Here is a 24,695-nt window from a genome sequence, read left to right on the forward strand (position 1 = left end):
GTTTTGGAATTCACACAAGGCTCGCAGAGGCTAGAAATAGTTTGCATTCCTGCTAGTTAGAGTGGCAAGAACTCTTAATTCAAAGGGCGTTGGATGGAGACTTCAGAAGGGTCATGCCTTAGGAGTAGGGCTGTATCTGTCTCCAAATAAAGGCTATTTTAGACCCATACGGAAGGCTAAACACAAACCTTGCAGTACTAAACTGATTTGTAAGATACTGAACTTCATGCCAGAACAATGGACAACTATATATAAAGGAAAATAACAAAATTCAGCACCCAGCAACATAAAATTTACATTGTCCATCACCCCATCAAAAATGACGTCATACAAAAAAACAGGAAAATATAATCTATAACCAAAAGAAAATATATCAATATAAATAGATCCATAAATAATAGAGATGATAGAATTAGCAGATATGGACCTTAACGCATCTTTTATACATCTTATAAAATATACTCAAGGATCTAAAGAAAGTCATGAATGTGATGAAAAGTAATGGAAGATATACAAAAGACCAATGGAACAGCTAGAGATAAAATAAATAAAAAATGTTTTAAATACACAGTGTATGGAAAGAACAGCAAGTTAGATACTGAAGAAGAAATGACTCATGAACCTGAAAATGTAGCAATATAAACTCTTGAAAATAAGCGTAGAGAGAAAAAAGACTAAGAAAAAAAGCCTCAGTGAGCTATGGGACATAGTTCAGTGGTGTGTGATACATGTAATTGGTGTTCCAAAGAAACTGACAGAAAAAAATATATGAAGAAATAATCATGGCTGAAAATTTTCCAAATTTGATAAAAAATGTAAACTCAGAGACCAAGAAGCTCAATAAGTCCCAAGAAGCAAAAGTACAAAGAAACCATTCCAAGGCACATTGTAATCAAATTGCTGTAACTCAGTGATAAAGAGAAAAATCTCAAAAGCAATAAAGGATAAAAACACGCACACATGTAGAGGAACAAAAATAAGAACAACCAATAGCTTCATGTCAGAAAACTTGGAAGCCAAGAGGTAATGGATGGCAACTTTAAAGTGCTTAAAAGAAAGAACAATTGGGGAATCTGGGTGTAGGGTATATGGGAGTTGGTAGTATTCTTGCAACATGCTTGTAAGTTTGAAATTATTTCTGAAGAAAATAAAGGCCATCATTCTTCCATGGTTAAATAAATAAATAAAAGAAATGGTTAGCCTAGAGTTTTATACACGGTGAAAATCTCTCTAAAACAAAGATAAAAACTTTTTCATACCAATAAATTCAACCACATAGATGAACAAGTTTCTTGACATCTACCAATGCTCACTTAAAAAGAAATGGATAACCTAACTAATCCTATGTCTAATAAGGAAATAGAATTGATAGCTAAAAGCCTTCACACAAAGACAAGTCCAAGGCCAGATGGCTTCACTGGAGAATTTTCCAGACATTTAAGGAAAACATAATACCAATGTACACAAACTGTTTCAGAAAATGGAAGAGAAGGGAGTACTTCCCAATACATGTTATAAAGGCAGCATTACCTCAATAACAAAACCAAAGACACTATAAGAAAAGCAAAAACAAATGAAGAAAACTACAAATCAGTACACCCTCTATACATAGATGAAAACAGTTTAGCAAACTGAATGTAAATATATACATTTTAAACATGGTTTAAACATTTTAAATATTGATTTTTTAAAAATGTTAAATCAAGGTTACATTTCTGGTGTAAGCCCACTTGGTCACAATTAATTATAATAAATACTTATGATGATTATACATGACCAAGTGAGGTTTATGCTAGGAATGTAACCTTGGTTTAATATTTTTAAAATTCAAACAGTGTAAAATAGAATAAGAAAGAAGAACCATATGATCATCTCAATTGGTGAAGAAAATTTCAACACCAAATCCTGATTTAAAAAAAAAAAAAACCTCTCAGTAAATTAAGAATAGGAAAGAATTTCCTCAACCTGTTAAAGCACATCTATGAAAATACTACAGCAAACATGCGTAATAGTAAAATACTGAATGTTTTGACCCTCATGTCAGGAGCAATGCAAGAACATCTGCTTTCAGCACCTCCATACAGCATGTTATTGGAGGTTTTATTTTCATCATAGTACATATCACTGCTGATGTATCTTGATTTTCACATTCGCTTATTTTTTTTCTCCTCTCAATGGGGCCAGGGACCTTGTCTGTCTTGTTCTTCCTGTATCATTAGCTCCTAGAACAGTGCCTGGCACAAGGTATGTGCTCAATGAATATTTTTCAAATGAATGAACTTTTCAAAAGTATTGTGTAAGTGAGGTACACCTGTGAGACAAAAGCATTTCTATTCCACTTTAATTTCAATTACAATAAACAATATTTTCACCAAAAGTTTTCTTGTCATAATATATTAAAAAATTTAGTCAGCCCCAAAAGAAATTTTTGTAAAAATTTTCATTTCCATATATGAACTCCTTCTCTAAGGAAATGCTGTTGTAGCTTGACTTGGGCTCCTTGATATCTCCTACCAGGTGGTGGGTTTTTTCCAGGATATGTCATGAATTTTTCTGGTAGAATTTTTCCCTTGTGTAAGGGTTGCAGTGTTCTCCCGAAACTCGTGTCCACCCAGAACCTCAGATTATGACCTTATTTTGAAATAGGATCTTTGGAGATGTAATTAGTTAAGATGATCTATAGCAGATTAAGTTGGGCTCTAAGTCCAGTAACTGGTGTCCTTCTAAGAAGAGGAGGGCAGGGAGACACCAGGAAGAAGGCCATGTGGCAGTGGAGGCCGAGATCCGAGTGACGAAGCTGCAAGCCAAGGGTTGCTGGGAGCCAGTAGAAGCCAGGAAGAGGCAAAGAAGGGTTCTCTCCTAAAGCCTCCAGGGGAAGCATGGTCCTGCCAACACCGTGGGTCTAGACTTTAGCCTCCGAAACTGGGAGAGATTAAATTTCTGTTATTTTAAGTCGCCATGTTTGTCGTAATTGGTTATGGCACTCCCAGGAAGCTAACATACCTTGCTCTACCAAATGGTGTTTTTATTACTCTTAAAATATTAATCTAACGCCATATTTGTTTACTTTTCTAAGTACTAGTCTGTTGGAAAACACATACTGGAATCATTTCAGTTTACCATTGCCTTAGTCAATACTCAGCATGGTACCATTGTCAAAGCCCATTGCTCTGCTTGTCTGTTTCGTTTGATTTGTCTTATTTTTCTCAAAAGTAATATACGCTTCCCAAAATTCATTCTTCTTCTTCCGCTTCTCCTTCTCCTCCTCCTTCTTCCTCTTCCTTTTGTTCTTCTTCTTCTTCTTCTTTACTAAGTACAAATGTTTTTAATAGGTGTTTTCTACCTAACTTTCAAACCTTATACATACTCTTTGAGAAAACAGGGAGAAAAACTCACTAACTCATTCAACACATTGACATCAAAACTTAACAATGATGCGATTTTTTATAGTATTTTTCTAAAAATTGTGTTTGGCCTTTCCATTTATATCCATAGGTGATAATTTCTTCTTTTTGTTATTCTAGGTATGCTGCTGCCATGGCTCGGATTGCTAGAGAAAATAAAAAGCCTCACAAAACCAGTTATCCAACTGAAAGAAGTTATCTCTGTACAACTCCGGGTAAACTGAGTTCAATCTATTTGTTTTACTTTGTTTTTAGAAGTGAAATACTAGTCATAATAATAAATTTAAATTTTTATTCAGTTCAAATAAGTTTTAGATATGTGAGGCCTAATCTTGTGTTCCCTTTTTAAAGCTGCTTTAACTCTCTCTAACAAAATAAATTCAGTAAGTTACTTACATAAGAATTGGAACTTTGAAAAAAATAAATCAGTTATACTTTCAAGTTTTGTAGCCTTTGATAGGTGAATACACAATTTGAAAATCTAAGGCTAAGTTTCAAATGTATAAAAGCAGCAAAAATAAGCAAAACACTAAATAAACTGATTCCCAGAACTCATTTTAAATTCAGAGATACATGCAACATGGTTGAAAAGAAAGGAATAATATTAGTTGAGATGTTTCAGGTACTATTTTTAGAATAAAAATTTTTTCAAAGAAACATTTGGTACAGATTGGGGGTAGGTCTTGAGCAGGAAGAGAGAGCTGGTAACTTATGGAAATCAGCTACTATAGAAGGGAGAGCAAAACATTCGGGGTCAGAGAACTTGGGTTTAGATACCACATCTATGTAATTATAGGAGAGTCTCTTAACCTCTGAGCTTCAGTTTCTTCATCCTCAGCTAGTACTGGGTACATGGAAGATGTTCAGTAAATATTTGTTTCTAACATCCTTCCCTATGTCAGAGGATTCTTGTGACTAAATGACTCCATGGAGGTAAAAATTCTTTGTGAACTGGGAAGTCCTCTGAACTATTCGTTGCTGCTTTTGCTGTTGCCTGTCCTTGAAACACAACAACCTACAAACGCCAGACACAGGCAACAACCTTCATTCAGTGATTGTTCAAGGTCCTGCCCCCCATCTCTTTCTTTTCCCCACTCACTATCTACTTCTCTTGCTCCTACTTGTTTTGGTGTGTCATGCAGATTCATCCTCTAAATTACCAGCCTCAGTCTTCTCCATTCAACTGTGCCTTATTCCAGATTCAAGGTACCTGGAAGAATTGGTAAGAAGTGTTGCTTTCTCCAGCCTTACTCTCTGCTTCCTCCATGAATTCTCTACTCCTCTCTGCAGTTCTCTCCTCCAACATCCTCCCACCCCCATCTTCACCAGTGGAAGAGATCATTTCGTTAAGTTGATGATTGCAACAATTTCTGTCCATGCTTTGTCAGACTGCTTTCTATAGCTCAAATCTGCTTATGTTTTAAGCGAATCTAAAATTATTTGTCCTACTTACACCCTAAACACCACACTGACCTAGTAGGTCATGGTTGTTTATTCCCTCCTTCATTTCAAAAAAATTTGAGAGGTGCTCTGTGTTTTCTCATATACCCACCCCCCAGTTCCCAACATCATTCCCTCCTTTTTCTTCCTTTCTAGTACCTACTCATTCTGAGATTCAGCTCAGGTATTACCTTCTCTAGGAACCTTTCCCTGTAAGCCATCATAGCACACTATCATGTCTTATCATGCTCTATTAGTTTTCTATTGCTATGTAATAAATTACCACACACTAAATGGCTTAAAACAGCACACACTTGTTATTTCACAGTTTATATGTGCCCACAGTCAAGGCACGATGTAGCAGGATCCTCTGCTTGGGATCTCATAAGGCTGTGATCAAGGCATCAGCTGGGCTGCATTCTCATCTGGCGGCTGGAACAGGGAAGAATTTGCTTGCTGTAAGCTCACTGAAGTTGCTGACAAAATTCACTTCCTTTTGTCTTTAGGACCGAGGGCCCAGCTTCTTGCTGGCTGTATGCTGGAGGCCTCGCTCTGCTCTTAAGGCTTCCGGCAGTTCATCGCCTTGTGGGCTTTCCCAGCGTAGCCTCCTACTTCAGCCAGCCAGCAGAGAAATTCTTTAGAACAAGTATGATAGTAAGGTAGAAACTTATATAACATAATCATGAGAGTGAGGTTCCATTACCTTTGTCATATTCGATTGATTAGAAGCAAGTAGCAAGTCCTACCCATACTCAAAAGGGAGGAGATTACACAAAGGTGTGAACAGCAGAATGTGGGGATCACGACAGGGCAGCTTAGAGTCTGTCCACCACACGTGCTATGTTATAGTGGTCTCTTTACTGCCAGTCTCCTTTAAAAGAACGTGACCTCCTTGAGAGAAGGGGCTGCTTACCTCTCAGCATGGTGCCTGGCATATAGTAGTCATTCAATGCTCATGAACAAATGAGTGAATGATAGGATGGGGTAGAGTTGTCACTGTTTCAGCAACCCTGTGATTTTGGAAAAAGGGGGGATAAACTCATGATAAATGAGAAAAAGTAAGAAAAGTGAGCTGGAAGAGAACATTTTAAGGAATGTCCAGAAACTCATTTGATTTCTAGTTCTGAGTCATGTCCTCTTTGAAATTGGAATAGACTCTCCTTTGTGTCTAATCTTACTGCTGAGAGAAGAGACTGTACCTAAGAGGTTGTGGCCAATTAGATTAGTGTTCAGAAATATTCACTCCCTATCCTGTTCCACCACCGTGGGCAAAATGTACTCCCTTGACCCTTGACTTTGAGCTTTGCCATGTGACTGTTTTGACCTGTGGAATATTAGTGGGTATGATGTGCTCAGGGTTTGGGAAGGGTTTGTGCAATTTGGCTTGCTCTTTTTCACTCCTGCCATCATCACAAGAACATGCCTGGACTAGCCCTCTGGTCACCAAGCTTCCCAGCCAAGCTTCCCAGCCATCCGCAACCCACAGAAGCTTACCCACAGCTGACCTGCAGATGCGTGACCTAAACAAATGCTTGCTGTCCTATGTCACTGAGATCTTGTGATTGTTTATTATATAGCAAGAGTGAACTTGTACAGGATACCAAAGGAAAATATGACTCAGCTGGAAAAGGAATGAACTCTGTGCTTCCCTTTTGCAGAGAGGGTTAGCATGTCATAGTTTGCCAATGTGAAAAAATTCATCTGAGATTTTGGAGGTGGGAGTGGAGAAAAGGCCGTCATTCTTGAGAAGTGTGTATCATACATGGCAGCTTCCTCAGACACAAAAGTTTCATGCAACTCTTCACAAACTCTCACTTTACAGATGTGATGGCTTCACAGAAATCTCCATGAGCTCACAATGTTTGTCCCACTTGGGATGGTTAGATGTGTGCAGCATCTTGTGCTGGTTTCCCCACTCATAGTGCATCAGGCTAACATAGGCAGTGATATTCCTCTGGTTCTCCAGCTATGGCCTTCCAGACCTCACTGCTCCAGGTCTTCCCACACGTGTATAGTCCTTGTTTCATATATTGAACCTCTCACTCTTGTATTACTTGTAAGGGCTCTGTTTTTCTTTTTCTTTTTTTTTTTATCACATCTTTATTGGAGTATAAATGCCTTAAAATGCTGTGTTAGTTTCTACTGTACAACAAAGTGAATCCGCTATATGTATACATATATTCCCATATCCCCTCCCCCCCCCCCCCCCCTATCCCATCCCTGTAGGTCATCACAAAGCACCGAGCTGATCTCCCTGTGCTATGCAGCAGCTTCCCACTAGCCATCCATTTTACATTTGGTAGTGTATACACATCAATGCTACTTTCTCACTTCATCCCAGCTTCCCCTTCCCCACTATGCCTTCAAATCCGTTCTCTACGTCTGTGTCTTTATTCTTACCCCACCACTAGGATCATCAGTACCGCTTTTAAAAATTCCATATATATGCATTAGCATATAGTATTTGTTTTTCTCTTTCTGACTTACTTCACTCTGTGTGACAGATTCTAGGTCCATCCACCTCACTACAAATAACTCAATTTCGTTCCTTTTTATGGCTGAGTAATATTCCCTTGTATACATGTGCCACATCTTCTTTATCCATTTCATCTGTTGATGGACACTTAGGTTGCTCATCTCCTGGCTATTGTAAATAGACCTGCAATGAACATTTTGGTACATGACTCTTTTTGAATTATGGTTTTCTCAGGATATATTCCCAGTAGTGGGATTGCTGGATCATATGGTAGTTCTATTTTTAGTTTTTTAAGGAACCTCCATACTGTTCTCCATAGTGGCTGTATCAATTTACATTCCCACCAACAGTGCAGGAGGGTTCCCTTTTCTCCACACCTTCTCCAGCATTTATTGTTTGTAGATTTTTTGATGATGGCCATTCTGATCAGTGTGAGGTGATACCTCATTGTGGTTCTGATTTGCATTTCTCTAATAAATAGTGATGTTGAGCATCTTTTCATGCATTTGTTGGCCATCTGTATATCTTCTTTGGAGAAATGTCTATTTAGGTCTTCTGCCCATTTTTGGTTAGGGTTGTTTGTTTTTGTGATATTGAGATGCATGAGCTGCTTGTATATTTTGGAGATTAATCCTTTGTCCATTGCTTCGTTTGCAAATATTTTCTCCCATTCCTTTCATCTTGTTTATGGTTTCCTTTGCTGTGCAAAAGCTTTTAAGTTTCATTAGGTCCCATTTGTTTATTTTTGTTTTTATTTCCCTTACTCTAGGAGGTGGGTCAAAAAGGATCTTGCTGTGATTTATGTCATAGAGTGTCCTGATTATGATTTCCTCTAAGAGTTCTATAGTGTCTGGCCTTACATTTAGGTTTTTAATCCATTTTAAGTTTATTTTTATGTATGGTGTTAGAGTGTGTTCTAATTTCATTCTTTTACATGTAGCTGTCCAGTTTTTCCCACACCACTTATTGAAAAGACTGTCTTTCTCCATTGTATATCCTTGCCTCCTTTGTCATACATTAGTTGACCATAGGTGCGTGAGTTTACCTCTGGGCTTTCTATCCTGTTCCATTGATCTATATTTCTATTGTTGTGCCAGTACCATACTGTAGCTTTGTAGTATAGTCTGAAGTCAGGGAGTCTGATTCCTCCAGGTCCAATTTTCTTTCTCAAGATTGCTTTGGCTATTTGGGATCTTTTGTGTTTCCATACAAATTGTAAAATTTATTGTTCTAGTTCTGTGAAAAATTCCATTGGTAATTTGATAGGGATTGCATTGAACCTGTAGACTGCTTTGGGTAGTATAGTCATTTTCACAATATTGATTCTTCCAATCCAGGAGCATGGTATATCTCTCCATCTATTTATGTTACCTTTGATTTCTTTCATCAGTGTTTTATAGTTTTCTGAATACAGGTCTTTTGCCTCCTTAGGTAGGTTTATTCCTAGGTATTTTATTATTTTTGTTGCAGTGGTAAATGAGAGTGTTTCCTTAATTTCTCTTTCTGATCTTTAGTTGTTAGTGTATAAGAATGCAAGAGATTTCTGTGCATTAATTTTGTATCCTGCAACCTTACCAAATTCATTCATTAGTTCTAGTAGCTTTCTGATGGCATCTTTAGGATTTTCTATGTATCATATCATATCATCTGCAGTGACAGTTTTACTTCTTCTTTTCCAATTTGTATTCCCTTTCTTTTTCTTCTCTGATTGCTATGGCTAGGACTTCCAAAACTATGTTGAATAATAGTGGTGAGAGTGGACATCCTTCTGTTGTTCCTGATCGTAGAGGAAATGCTTTCAGTTTTTCACCATTGAGAATATTGTTTGCTGTGGTTTGTCACATATGGCTTTTATTAGGTAGGTAGGTTCCCTCTCTGCCCACTTGCTGGAAGGTTCTTATCATAAATGGGTGCTGAATTTTGTCAAAAGCTTTTTCTGCATCTAGTGAGATGATCATATGGTTTTTATTCTTCACTTTGTTAATTGTGTAATAGTTGTATAATAAATTTGTTAATATGGTGTATCACGTTGATTGATTTGTGTATATTGAAGAATCCTTGCATCCTGGGATACATCCCACTTGATCATGGTGTATGATCCTTTTAATGTGTTGTTGGATTCTGTTTGCTAGTATTTTGTAAGGATTTTTGTGTCTATGTTCATCAGTGATACTGGTGTATAATTTTCTTTTTTTGTGATATCTTTGTCTGGTTTTGGTATCAGGGTGATTGTGGCCTCATAGAACGAGTTTGGGAGTGTTCCTTCCACCACAGTTTTTTGGAAGAGTTTGAGAAGGTTAGGTGTTAACTCTTCTCTAAATGTTTGATAGAATTTGCCTGTGATGCCATCTGGTCCTGGACTTTTGTTTGTTGGAAGATTTTTTTTTTTTTTAATAAATTTACTTATTTTTTATTTATTTGTGGCTGTGTTGGGTCTTTGTGGCTGTGTGTACATGGGCTTTCTCCAGTTGTGGCGAGCAGGGTCCACCCTTTGCTGCGGTGCGTGGGCCTCTTACCGCGGTGGCTTCCCGCTGCTGAGCACAGGCTCCAGGCGCACGGGCCTCAGCAGCTGTGGCTCGCCGGCTCAGTAGTTGTGTCACATGGGCTCTGCCACTCCGCGGCATGTGGGATCCTCCCGGACCAGGGCTCAAACCCGTGTCCCCTGCATTGGCAGGCGGATTCCCAACCACTGCGCTGCCAGGGAAGTCCCATGTTGGAAGATTTTTAATCACAGTTTCAATTTCATTACCTGTGATTTGTTTGTTTATATTTTCTAATTCTTCCTGGTTTAATCTTGGAAACTTGTACTTTTCCAAGAATTTGTCCATTTCTTCCAGGTTGTCCATTTTACTGGCATACAGTTGCTTGTAGTAGTCTCTTATGGCCGTTTGTATTTCTGTGGTGTCAGTTGTATTCTCTCCTTTTTCATTGCTAATTTTATTGATATGAGTCCTCTCCCTTTTTTTCTTGATGAATCTGGCTAAAGGTTTATCAATTTTGTTTATCTTCTCAAAGAACCAGCTTTTAGTTTTATTGATCTTTGCTATTGTTTTCTTTGTTTCTATTTCATTTATTTCTGCTCTGATCTTTTTTATTTCTTTCCTTCTACTAATTTTGGGTTTTCTTTGTTCTTTTTCTAGTTGCTTTAGGTGTAAGGTTAGTTTGTTTATTTGAGATTTTTCTTGTTTCTTGAGGTGAGCTTGAATTGCTATGAACGTCCCTCTTAGAACTGCTTTTGCTGCATCCCATAGGTTTTGGATCATCGTGTTTTTGTTGTCATTTGTTTCTAAGTATTTTTTAATTTCCTCTTTGAGTTCTTCAGTGGTCTCTTGGTTATTTAGCAGAGCACTGTTTAGCCTTTATGTATTTGTGATTTTTACTGTTTTTTTCCCTATAATTGATTTGTAATCTCATAACGTTGTGGTTGGAAAAGATGCTTGATATGATTTCATTTTCTTAAATTTTCCAAAGTTTGATCTGTGACCCAAGATGTGCTCTATTCTCAAGAAAGTTCCTTATGCACTTGAGAAGAAAGTGTATTTTTCCGCTTTTGGGTGGATTGTCCTAAAAATATCAATTAAGTCTATCAGATCTATTGTGTCATTTAAAGCTTTTGTTTCCTTATTTATTTTCTGTCTGGATTATCTGTCTGTTGGTATAAGTGGGGTGTTAGAGTCCCCCACTATTACTGTGTTACTGTCAACTTCTCCTTTTATGGCTATTAGCATTTGCCTTATGTGTTGAGGTGCTTCTATGTTGGGTGCATAAATATTTACAATTGTTATGTTTTCTTCTTGGATTGATCCCTTGATCATTATTTAGTGTCCTTCCTTATCTCTTGTAACAGTCTTTATTTTTAAGTCTATTTTATCTGATATGAGTGTTGCTACTCCAGCTTTCTTGTGATTTCCATTTGCATGGAATGGCTTTTTCCATCCCCTCACTTTCAGTCTGTATGTGTGCCTAGGTCTGAAGTGGGTTTCTTGTAGCATATATAATGGCCTTGTTTTTGTATCCATTCAGCCAGTCTGTGTCTTCTGGTTGGAGCATTTAATCCATTTATATTCAAGGTGATTATCGATATGTATGTTCCTGTTACCATTTTCTTAATTGATTTGGGTTTGTTTTTGTGGTTCTTTTTCTACTCTTGTGTTTCCCACTTAGAGAAGTTCCTTTAGCACTTGTTGTAAAGCTGGTTTGGTGGTGCTGAATTCTTATAGCTTTTGCATGTCTGTAAAGCTTTTGATTTTTCCATCGAATCTGAATAAGATCCTTGCTGGGGAGAGTAATCTTGGTTCTAGGTTTTTCCCTTTCATCACTTTAAATATGTCCTGCCACTCCCTTCTGGCTTGCAGAGTTTCTGCTTAAAGATCAGCTGTTAACCTCATGGGGATTCCCTTGTATGTTATTTGTTGATTTTCCCTTTCTGCTTTTTTTTTTTTTTTTTTGCTGTACGCGGGCCTCTCACTGTTGTGGCCTCTCCCGTTGCGGAGCACAGGCTCTGGACGCACAGGCTCAGCAGCCATGGCTCACGGGCCCAGCCGCTCCGCGGCATGTGGGATCTTCCCGGACCGGGGCACGAACCCATGTTCCCTGCATCGGCAGGCGGACTCTCAACCACTGCGCCACCAGGGAAGCCCCTACCTTGCTGCTTTTAATATTTTTTCTTTATATTTAATTTTTGATAGTTTGATTAATATGTGTCTCGGCATGTTTCTCTTTGGGTTTATCCTGTATGGGACTCTCTGCACTTCCTGGACTTGATTGACTATTTCCTCTCCCATGTTTGGGAAGTTTTTAACTATAATCTCTTCAAATATTTTCTCACACCTTTTCTTTTTTCTTCTTCTTCTGGGACCCCTATAATTCAAATGTTGGTGTGTTTAGTGTTGTCCCCAGGGTCTCTGAGACTGTCGTCAATTCTTTTCATTGTTTTTTCTTTATTTTGCTCCCTGGCCGTTATTTCCACCATTTTATCTTCCAGCTTACTTATCCGTTCTTCTGCCTCACTTATTCTGCTGTTGATTCCTTTTAGAGGATTTTTAATTTCAGTTGTGTTGTTCATCACTGTTTGTTTCCTCTTTAGTTCTTCTAGATCCTTGTTAAATATTTCTCGTATTTTCTTCATTCTGTTTCTGAGATTTTGGATCATTTTTAATATCATTACTCTGAATACTTTTTTAGGTAGGTTGCCTATTTTGTCTTCATTTATTTGGTCTTGTAGGTTTTTACCTTGCTCCTTCAGCTGTAACGTATTTTTTTGTCATTTCATTTTTTTTTGATGGGTGGTGCTGTATTCCTGTCTTAGTGGTTGTTTGGCCTGAGGCGTCCAGCAGTGGAGTTTGCAGACAGTTGTACAGAGCCAGGTCTTGGTGCCAAGATGAGGACCTCTGGGAGGCCTCACTCCAATGAATATTCCCTGGGGTCTGAGGTTCTCTGTTAGTCCAGCAGTTTGGACTCAGAGCTCCCACCACAGGAGCTCAGGCCCGACCTCCAGCCTGGAAACCACGATCCTGCAAGCTGTGTGGTGAGGCAAAAAAAAAAAAAGCAAAAAAGGAGCAGTACAACAACAAAGAATAAAAAACAAAATAAAATTAGAAAGATAAAAAATATATTAGGAAAAATAAAAATATAATTGAAACAACTGGTTGTTGGGGGTTCCTCCCATCCTCTTAGGTTTCTGTGGTCCCCCACCAGTGACTGGTAGGTGCCCTAGTTGTGCAGAGACACGAATTCTGCATCCTCCTAGTCCACCATCTTGACTCCACCCTCCAGGGCTTTGTTTTTCTAACTGAACTCAAACTAATACAGAAGTGAATGGAAATAAACCATTGGGCAATAATCAGAGCCCACCAATCAGAACAGAACTTAGTATCTTCACTAACTAAATTATTTTAGGATTAGAAAAAATTTTAAGAAGCAGGGTTTTGAGGATCCATCCCAAGAAAGGCATACAAACCGTAAGGCAATTAGAATTTGTGTTTCTGTAACTTATTTTAACATAGTAACAAAAGTTATTATTATTGATTCCAATCAGTAAATCCAAGGTTTCTCAGAGCGATTTGTAATGCTTAAGATTTTCTGGAGGAAAAAGGTTCAAAATAATGTTTACTTCTTCTATGTCATGAGGAAACATTTTTATGTTTGTTTTGCATTATGCTCTGCTAATCTAGCTGGGATTTCTTTTTATGCTTCCTAGGAGTGTTGTTTTGTTTTGTTTTTTTTAGCAGCACAGGAACTAAGAGGGCAAATGGTCAAGGTCATTGACTCCCAACATTCATTCCACTCCAACAACTGACTACCCAATCATGGTAATCCCATTTCCATTGCCAGTGACTAGTTTAGGAGTAGGGTGTGACACAACTCAGCCTGAGAGGAAATATACTAGGTCCTTCCAGGGGTAGTTTTCCTACTCTTAAAAATGAGACCCTGGAGAAAAGACCCCTTTATTCCTCTGGATGTTGCTGTGTCTGATATGAGTACTAGAATGGCCACATGTCTCTTGCTGTGACTCTGAAGATGAAGACAATGCCAGAGATGGTAAAGCAGAGTAGTGGAAAGAACTTGTCCTGAATGACATTGTTGAGTCACTGTATCATTCAGTCCTGCCCTACCTCTGATCTCCTTCTGTGAGATAAGACATTTCTCTCTTGTTTAAACTGGTTTGAATTGGGCTCTGTATTTCTTGTGACCAAAAGCGTATGCATTTAGAACAGCTCAAACATGGTTAGAAAGAAGTATCATTAGTCCATCAATGATATGTTCATAGAGAAGATTATCTCAAGGGAAAGACAGAATTTAATTTTTAATTAATAATAGCTAGAAGATATATTATTTTTTCCCCCTTTCCTCCTTTTGTGAGTTTGTATGTGTATGCTTCTGTGTGAGATTTTGTCTGTATAACTTTGCTTCCACCATTTGTCCTAGGGTTCTGACTGTCTGGGTTTTTTTCTTTTTTTACTTAAAAAATTTTTTTTTCCTTAATAATTATTTTTTATTTTAATAACTTTATTTTATCTTACTTTATTTTATTTTATCCTCTTTCTTTCTATTTTTTCTCCCTTTTATTCTGAGCCATGTGGAGGACAGGCTCTTTGTGCTCCAGCCAGGCATCAGGGCTGTGCCACTGAGGTGGGAGAGCCAACTTCAGGACGCTGGTCCACAAGAGACCTCCCAGCTCCACATAATATCAGATGGCGAAAATCTCTCAGAGATCTCCATCTCAACACCAAGACCCAGCTTCACTCAACGACCAGCAAGCTACAGTGCTGGACACCCTATGCCAAACAACTAGTAAGACAGGAACACAGCCCCATCCATTAGCAGAGAGGCTGCCTAAAATCATAATAAGGCTACAGACACCCCAAAACACACCACCAGACATGGACCTGCCCACCAGAAAGACAAGATCCAGCCTCATCCACCAGAACACAGGCACTAGTCCCCTCCACCAGGAAACCTACAAAACCCACTGAACCAACCTTAGCCACTGGAGACAGACACCAAAAACAACGGGAACTACGAACCTGCAGCCTGCGAAAAGGAGACCCCAAACACAGTAAGATAAACAAAATGAAAAGACAGAAAAACACACAGCAGATGAAGGAGCAAGGTAAAAACCCACCAGACCTAACAAATGAAGAAGAAATAGGCAGTCTACCTGAAAAAGAATTCAGACTAATGATAGTAAAGATGATCCAAAATCTTGGAAATAGAATAGAGAAAATGCAAGAAACATTTAACAAGGACCTAGAAGAACTAAAGAGGAAATAAGCAATGATGAACAACACAATAAATGAAATTAAAAATACTCTAGAAGGGATCAATAGCAGAATAACTGAGGGAGAAGAACGGATAAGTGACCTGGAAGATAAAATAGTGGAAGTAACTACTGCAGAGCAGAATAAAGAAAAAAGAATGAAAAGAACTGAGGACAGTCTCAGAGACCTCTGGGACAACATTAAATGCACCAACATTTGAATTATAGGGGTCCCAGAAGAAGAAGAGAAAAAGAAAGGGACTGAGAAAATATTTGAAGAGATTATAGTTGAAAACTTCCCTAATATGGGAAAGGAAATAGTTAATCAAGTCCAGGAGGCACAGAGAGTCCCATACAGGATAAATCTAAGGAGAAACACGCCAAGACACATATTAGTCAAACTATCAAAAATTAAATACAAAGAAAACATATTAAAAGCAGCAAGGGAAAAACAACAAATAACACACAAGGGAATCCCCATAAGGTTAGCAGCTGATCTTTCAGCAGAAACTCTGCAAGCCAGAAGGGAGTGGCAGGACATATTTAAAATGATGAAGGAGAAAATACTACAAACAAGATTACTCTACCCAGCAAGGATCTCATTCAGATTTGATGGAGAAATTAAAACCTTTACAGACAAGCAAAAGCTGAGACAAAGTTCAGCACCACCAAACCAGCTTCAAAACAAACTCTAAAGGAACTTCTCTAGGCAAGAAACACAAGAGAAGGAAAAGACCTACGATAACAAACCCAAAACAATTAAGAAAATGGGAATAGGAACACACATATCGATAATTACCTTAAATGTAAATGGATTAAATGCTCCCACCAAAAGACACAGACTGGCTGAATGGATACAAAAACAAGACCCATATATATGCTGTCTACAAGAGACCCACTTCAGACCTAGGCACACATACAGACTGAAAGTGAGGGGATGGAAAAAGATATTCCATGCAAATGGAAATCAGAAAAAAGCTGGAGTAGCAATTCTCATATCAGACAAAATAGACTTTAAAATAAAGACTATTACAAGAGACAAAGAAGGACACTACATAATGATCAAGGGATCGATCCAAGAAGAAGATATAACAATTGTAAATATTTATGCACCCAACATAGGAGCACCTCAATACATAAGGCAAATACTAACAGCCATAAAAGGGGAAATCAACAGTAACACAATCATAGTAGGAGACTTTAACACCCCGCTTTCACCCATGGACAGATCATCCAAAATGAAAATAAATAAGGAAACACAAGCTTTAAATAATACATTAAACAAGATGGACTTAATTGATATTTATAGGACATTCCATCCAAAAACAACAGAATACACATTTTTCTCAAGTGCTCATGGAACATTCTCCAGGATAGATCCTATCTTGGATCACAAATCTAGCCTTGGTAAATTTAAGAAAATTGAAATCGTACCAAGTATCTTTTCTGACCACAATGCTATGAGACTAGATGTCAATTACAGGAAAAGATCTGTAAAAAATACGAACACATGGAGGGTAAACAATACACTACTTAATAACGAAGTGATCACTGAAGAAATCAAAGAGGAAATTAAAAACTACCTAGAAGCAAATGACAATGGAGACACGACGACCCAAAACCTATGGGATGCAGCAAAAGCAGTTCTAAGAGGGGAGTTTATAGCAATACAATCCTACCTTTAGAAACAGGAAACATCTCAAATAAACAACTTAACCTTGCACCTAAAGCAATTAGGGAAAGAAGAACAAAAAAAAAAACCAAATTTAGCGGAAGGAAAGAAATAATAAAGATCAGATCAGAAATAAATGAAAAAGAAATGAAGGAAACGATAGCAAAGATCAATAAAACTAAAAGCTGGTTGTTTGAGAAGATAAACAAAATTGATAAACCATTAGCCAGACTCAACAAGAAAAAAAGGAAGAAGAATCAAATCAATAGAATTAGAAATGAAAACGGAGAAATAACAACTGACACTGCAGAAATACAAAAGATAATGAGAGATTACTACAAGCAACTCTATGCCAATAAAATGGACAACCTGGAAGAAATGGACAAATTCTTAGAAATGCACAACCTGCCGATACTGAACCAGGAAGAAATAGAAAATATGAACAGGCCAATCACAAGCACTGAAATTGAAACTGTGATTAAAAATCTTCCAACAGGGCTTCCCTGGTGGCACAGTGGTTGAGAGTCCACCTGCTGATGCAGGGGACGCGGGTTCATGCCCCGGTCTGGGAAGATGCCACATGCCGTGGAGCGGCTGGGCCTGTGAGCCATGGCCGCAGAGCCTGCGCGTCTGGAGCCTGTGCTCCGCAATGGGAGAGGCCACAACAGTGAGAGGCCCGCATACCGCAAAAAAAAAAAAAAAAAAAAAAATCTTCCAACAAACAATAGCTCAGGTCAGATGGCTTCACAGGCGATTTCTACCAAACATTTAGAGAAGAGCTAACGCCTATCCTTCTCAAACTCTTCCAAAATATAGCAGAGGGAGGAACACTCCCAAACTCATTCTATGAGGCCACCATCACCCTGATACCATAACCAGACAAAGATGTCACAAAGAAAGAAAACTACAGGCCAATATCACGGATGAACATAGATGCAAAAATCCTCAACAAAATACTAGCAAGAGTCCAACAGCACATTAAAAGGATCATACAACATGTTCAAGTGGGGTTTATTCCAGGAATGCAAGCATTCTTCAATATACACAGATCAGTCAGCGTGATACACCATAATAACAACTGAAGGAGAAAACCCATATGATCATCTCAATAGATGCAGAGAAAGCTTTCGACAAAATTCAACACCCATTTATGATAAAAACCCTGCAGAAAGTAGGCATAGAGGGAACTTTCCTCAACATAATAAAGGCCATATATGACAAACCCACAGCCAACATTGTCCTCAATGGTGAAAAACTAAAAGCATTTCCACTAAGATCAGGAACAAGACTAGGTTGCCCACTCTCACCACTCTTATTCAACATAGTTTTGGAAGTCCTAGCCACAGCAATCAGAGAAGAAAAAGAAATAAAAGGAATCCAAATCAGAAAAGAAGAAGTAAAGCTGTCACTGTTTTCAGATGACATGACACTATACATAGAGAATCCTAAGGATGCTACCAGAAAACTACTAGAGCTAATCAATGAATTTGGTAAAGTAGCAGGATACAAAATTAATGCACAGAAATCTCTGGCATTCTTATACACTAATAATGAAAAATCTGAAAGTGAAATGAAGAAAACACTCCCATTTACCACTGCAACAAAAAGAATAAAATATCTAGGAATAAACCTACCTAAGGAGACAAAAGACCAGTGTGCAGAAAATTATAAGACACTGATGAAAAAAATTAAAGATGATACAAATAGATTGAGAGATATTCCATGTTCTTGGATTGGAAGAATCAACATTGTGAAAATGACTCTACTACCCAAAGCAATCTACAGATTCAATGCAATCCCTATCAAATTACCACTGGCATTTTTCACAGAACTAGAACAAAAAATTGCACAATTTGTATGGAAACACAAAAGACCCCATATAACCAAAGCAATATTGAGAACGAAAAATGGAAGTGGAGGAATCAGGCTCCCTGACATCAGACTATACTACAAAGCTATAGTAATCAAGGCAGTATGGTACTGGCACAAAAAGAGAAATATAGATCAATGGGACAGGATAGAAAGCCCAGAGATAAACCCACGCACATATGGTCACCTTATCTTTGATAAAGGAGGCAAGACTATACAGTGGAGAAAAGACAGCCTCTTCAATAAGTGGTGCTGGGAAAACTGGACAGGTACATGTAAAAGTATGATATTAGAGCACTCCCTAACACCATACACAAAAATAAACTCAAAATGGATTAAAGACCTAAATGTAAGGCCAGGAACTATAAAACTCTTCGAGGAAAACATACGCAGAACACTCTATGACATAAATCACAGCAAGAACTTTTTTGACCCACCTCCTAGAGAAATGGAAATAAAAACAAAAATAAAGAAGTGGGACCTAATGAAACTTCAAAGCTTTTGCACAGCAAAGGAAACCATAAACAAGACCAAAAGACAGCCCTCAGAATAGGAGAAAATATTTGCAAATGAAGCAACTGACAAAGGATTAATCTCCAAAATTTACAAGCAGCTCATGCAGCTCAATATCAAAAAAACAAACAACCGAATCCAAAAATTGGCAGAAGACCTAAATAGACATTTCTCCAAAGAAGATATACAGATTGACAACAAACACATGAAAGAATGCTCAACATCATTAATCATTAGAGAAATGCAAATCAAAACTACAATGAGATATCATCTCACACCAGTCAGAATGGCCATCATCAAAAAATCTAGAAACAATAAATGCTGGAGAGGGTGTGGAGAAAAGGGAACCCTCTTGCACTGTTGGTGGGAATGTAAATTGATGCAGCCACTATGGAGAACAGTATGGAGGTTCCTTAAAAAACTAAAAATAGAACTACCATACGACCCAGCAATCCCTCTACTGGGCGTATACCCTGAGAAAACCATAATTCAAAAAGAGTCATGTACCAAAATATTCATTGCAGCTCTATTTACAATAGCCAGGACATGGAAGCAACCTAAGTGTCCATCAACAGATGAATGGATAAAGAAGATGTGGCACATATATACAATGGAATATTACTAAGCTATAAAATGAAACGTAATTGAGTTATTTGTAGTGAGGTGGATAGACTTAGAGTCTGTCATACGGAGTGAAGTAAATCAGAAGGAGAAAAACAAATACCGTATGCTAACACACATACATGGAATCTAAGAAAAAAAAATGTCATGAAGAACCTAGGGGTAAGACGGGAATAAAGACACAGACCTACTAGAGAATGGACTTGAGGATATGGGGAGGGGGAAGGGTAAGCTGTGCCAAAGCGAGAGAGAGGCATGGACATATATACACTACCAAACGTAAGGTAGATAGCTAGTGGGAAGCAGCCGCATAGCACAGGGAGATCAGCTAGGTGGTTTGTGACCACCTAGAGGGGTGGGATAGGGAGGGTGGAAGGGAGGGAGATGCAAGAGGGAAGAGATATGGGAACATATATATATGTATAACTGATTCAGTTTGTTATAAAGCAGAAACTAACAAAAAAATAGCTAGAGATTAATATTAAAGTATAAAAATAAGAACTCAATCTTTAGAGACCTCAGGCCTCTTATAGGCTGATGGCAGCTGTCTAAACTCAAATCCCTTTATAAATCTTTCCATAAACCAAAGAGACCGAGAGAACAATTCATTCATAACCCTTGTCTATAGCACAACTGGAAGACAATGGATATTACAAGGTTCATTTGGTACATAATTGGGGAAATAAACATATGAAACCAACAGAATTTGTCCTTGACTGCATGCTGGGCAATGAATTAGGTGACAATAATTATGCAGGGAGGGGAGAGTACCGTGGGGTTTTAGGGGTAGCAGAACATAAATAGCACCAACTAGGGTTCACCTCTAGAAAGCAAGTTCCCCTCGGTGAGTGGAAGTATTGAGAAATATAGATACTTTATCTATATTCTTCTTTTAAAATATAATCAATTTATTTCCCTGTTTACAAGACCCATGCAAGAAAGATGAAACTTCTTTGTGTGATAAATGAGGCTTTCCTAACCTGGTCTGAGCCTGACTAGCCAGCTCCACTGAACTGTCCACACACTGTAACACAGTGATTTTGGATCCTTTGGACCTAGAATTAACTATTATTAACTGGACGTCCTTGGGCAAGTTACTGCAGGCCACTCAGTCTCAATTTCCTCATCTTTAAAATAAAGGTAATAATTACCTGCCCATCATAAGCATTGTGTCTAAGTTATATTTTACATGTAGCACATGCTTAGCATAGCACCTGGCAGAGCATAAATACTGAAGCGTCACCTCTGTTTACCTCCAAAGCTGTCAGTTTCTCTCATGCCTTTGTGCCTTTGTTTGTGCTGTGTCCTTGATCTAAAGCGCTCCCATCTCCCTTCTCTGCCCCTCTCTGTTTAGCAAATTTCTCCTTCCCTGTCAAAGTCCAAGTCTTTTTTCACTTAGACATGGTGATTCCATCCTTGTGCTGCCGAATCACTCATGGACACCTTTTCCCTTACACATCTACTGGCACTTAGCAGGGGCTCAGTACATGTATGAGCATAGAAAGATTGACCAAAAGGGAAAGAATGATTCATGACAAATAAGTTCATTGCAAAATGTGAAATTTAGAAACTTTAAAAAGGTTACTTGCATTCATTTAGATGATCTTAGGCATGATGCTACAAATGCAGGGACACTTTCTTTTTATTGTTTTTCCTGCCCATGTCTATTAAATTGCTGTTTTTTGTATTTCCCATTATAGTTCAAACTTTTCCTGATTCACAAACTGAAACAGATATCGTCACAAAGACGGATGAAACAAAGGAGCGGTGGAAAAGAAAAGTTTTACCAGTTGATGTTAGCATAAATGAGCCATGGGAAGAAGAAGTGGAAGATCTGGTTGCCTGGACCAACACTCTTGATACAGATGCTTTGGAAGACTAAGCCTAATGCTCGAGGATTTAAAAAATTAACAGCCTCAACCACAGCTCAGCTTCACGGAGCAACTTTGGAAGGCTCTCACAACTTGGATTCCATTTTCTTTTCAAGTTGGTCTCATCCTATCACTGCAAGAACAAATTAGAAATATAAGTGCAAATCAGCGAATATGTTGTTTTAGATTTTTTGAGCTCTCCTTCATTGTTTGACCTTAAGTTAGCCAAGCAGCAGTGTTCATTGTGGTTTTCCAATCAGTGGTGTTATACCCAGCATTGTTAGGCTACTGGACACACATTTTTGCAGGCAGAACTTGGGTGAGGAAGAGGCTGGTATTGGAGGGGAACATTCAGGAGCTTCAGAGGCTGGACATTAACCCAAGTAGGGGATCTATACCTTGATCTCCATGTGCCTGAAGTATCTTGTTTCCTCTGTATTCAAGGGACAAGATGTCACCTGTCCAGTCCACCAGTGTTCCTCTTCTGTTTTCTCCCAGAGTCCATGCTCTATTTTCTCTTCGACCTTAACTAACCATCCCCTCCGATTCTCATATCTTTATTTTCTCTCTCTCTTTTTGCTGTGTTACCCCAATCTGCAAATATACTTGGTTCTCTCCTATTCTAAACTGTCTCTACCTTTGACCCTGCATTTCTACTTCCTTCAACACTATATCATTCATAATTTCTCAGATTAATAGTAATCTATCATTTGCTCTCTGTATTTCTGTAGTTCACTTCATGTTTGCACCCAATGCACAATAAAATCTATCTTCTGCTTATACTACTAGGTTAAAATTCACTATGATCACCAAAAACTTCCATATTGCTCCAGTTCAACAGATTCCGTATCTTACTGGGCCTCTAGGCTATATTGGATATTATTGATCACTTTTCTCTCTCTTTTTTAATGTTTATGGCCTTGCCTTAAGAGAGACTTATTTTGAGGTTTACCTACCTACACATGCAGTTCTCCCTACAACACCATAAATTTATCTATCTATCTATCCATCCATCCAACCTTGGATCTAGGTATTAAATAGGTCTCTCCCTCATTTCTAGAGAAACTGATTTTAGTATTTATGAAGAAAAAGACAGAAGCTCTGTTATACGTACTTTGATGTCTGGGCACTTCCCTGGCCGGTAGATATTTCCAAGTCTGCCTGTGGTAGTTCAGAAAATAAGGCCTCAACAGGTTGTAGTGCCGGACAGTTGTTATCCTCCCCAACCAGGACCACAAAATTCCGGCAGCCATCTTGGATCTCCCCCTCCTTTTATCAGAGTCAAAGTACAGTCAAAAGACAATTTCACAACCCCCACCCAGCTCGGTAACAGTTACAGCTCTTTCTACATCCAATAAAAGAGCCACTGTGAATGGCCTATCTCGTACCTCAGTGAAACTATAGACCGTAGCTCAAAGATGCATCTTGCTGATGGTCACAACAAGAGAGGCTGGGCCTCTGACTCCTCTGGTGGTTTTCTAGGAGGACAAGCATGTGGAATGTCAACAGGTAAATAGCAGTCACTGAGGAATCAAACCCGAAAAGACCAGAACAGTCAACGAAAAATATTTCCGTGATATCAGCTGCTGCATATTGTATTTTGTCTTGTCTATTTAATCTTTTCTTTCAGGACAAAGAAGTTACATTTGTTGCTGACTTTTCCTGCAACCAGAAGACTGGGAGCAAAAGTGCGTGGTGGGGGGAGGTAGGGAGAGAACAAGTCTTTGGAATGGAGACATTAGTTAACAGAACAGGATAGTTAATTTAGTTATCTTCTCTGTATCTCTGGCCATTCATTGGGGGTCTTCAGTAGGGCTTTCCCTTCTACCCCTAGCCCTTAGTGGAAGGCTTTTTGGGCTCTAGTCCAATGCTCTTCTCTACACATTTTTCTGGGACAGTCTCGCCACCATGAGAGTTGTACCACCCACGCATATTCTCATTCTCTGACCTTTTTCTCCCTGCCTTAAAAGGCATCTTTGCTTCAACTTCCCAATGCATCTGAAACTCAATAAGCCCAGCTTAAACTCATTTCTTTCTCTTCATCCCACCCCAGAAGACCTCCTTCTGCCTCTTGTGCTCCTCTTTTCAGTTAATGGAAGGACCCCAAGATAAAACCTTGGGGATCACTATAGACTTCTCTCTTTCACTTATGGCCAGTTGATCACGAGGACTTACAAAATATTGTAAGCCCTTTAGATGTCTTAAATCCATCTTCTCATTCCGGTCCTTACCATCACTGTGTATTACGAAGTCCTTTTCGTCCACAGATGAGATTATTCTTTTCTTCGGTGATATCATTTACCTGCCTAAAATTCTTCAGAGTGCTGAAATTTTCTGCCTGAAAGGTAATGTCCAAATCATAATGTCCATCATGTCAGCCATCACCCACCCTCTCCAACCTGATCCACCACAACTCCCCACCTTGTGCCTAAATTCCTTCTGCTTTCCCATGTGTAACATGCTCTTTCCTGCTTCCTTGCTGTTGCTTATGCCATTTTCCGTACCTGGAATGCCTTTTCCCTTCTTCACTTGGCCAACTCCGATTCATCCCCTGAAACTTAATTCAGGCGCTGTCTCCACAAAGTCTTCTCTGCACACCACATACCCACCCCAGGCTCTCCATAGAGTGTGTGTTGGTGTGTGCAGTTATATTATATTGAAATTGTCCATTTGCACATCTGACTCTCCCACTAAACCTTCAAAGTATAAGCCAACCAGATAGACTCCATTTCCGGATATCTCATAAGACTCACATAGCAACAGTTGCCACAGTTTTTCCACCTCAAACAAAAGCTCCTGTTTCACTGTCTTAGAATCTGCTGTAAAAAATAAATTTGGAAAACTTAGCAAATTGGTAATTTAAAAGTGACAGAAAGGGAAGCTTTTATTAGCAAGCAGGAATATCTTGAGAGAATTCATTCTGGAAGAAGATGTTAGAGATTTTTTTGTTTTGTTTTTTAAACAGCTTCAGTAAGGTATGGTTGACATACAATTAATTGAACTATTTATTTAATATTTATTTATTTGGCTAGCTGAGTCTTAGCTGCGGCACGTGGGATCTTCACTGCCA

General features: G+C 38.6%; 1 protein-coding gene across 1 annotated transcript in view; it reads left to right on the plus strand.

Annotated features, from left to right (window-relative positions):
• UBE2U (ubiquitin conjugating enzyme E2 U) overlaps positions 1-21,794 on the plus strand; it is a 68,764-nt gene extending 46,970 nt beyond the window's left edge. Inside the window, exons 9-10 of the mRNA XM_027114516.1 lie at positions 3,525-3,619; positions 21,455-21,794. Of these exons, the coding sequence (XP_026970317.1) occupies positions 3,525-3,619; positions 21,455-21,636 (277 nt within the window). The 3' untranslated portion in view covers positions 21,637-21,794. The remainder of the gene's footprint in view (positions 1-3,524; positions 3,620-21,454) is intronic.
• The last annotated feature ends 2,901 nt before the right edge of the window (positions 21,795-24,695 follow it).

This window comes from Aethalodelphis obliquidens, unplaced genomic scaffold (genome assembly GCF_003676395.1).
Source record: "Aethalodelphis obliquidens isolate GAN/ISIS:26980383/991018 unplaced genomic scaffold, ASM367639v1 scaffold13, whole genome shotgun sequence".
Classification (NCBI taxonomy): domain Eukaryota; kingdom Metazoa; phylum Chordata; class Mammalia; order Artiodactyla; family Delphinidae; genus Aethalodelphis; species Aethalodelphis obliquidens.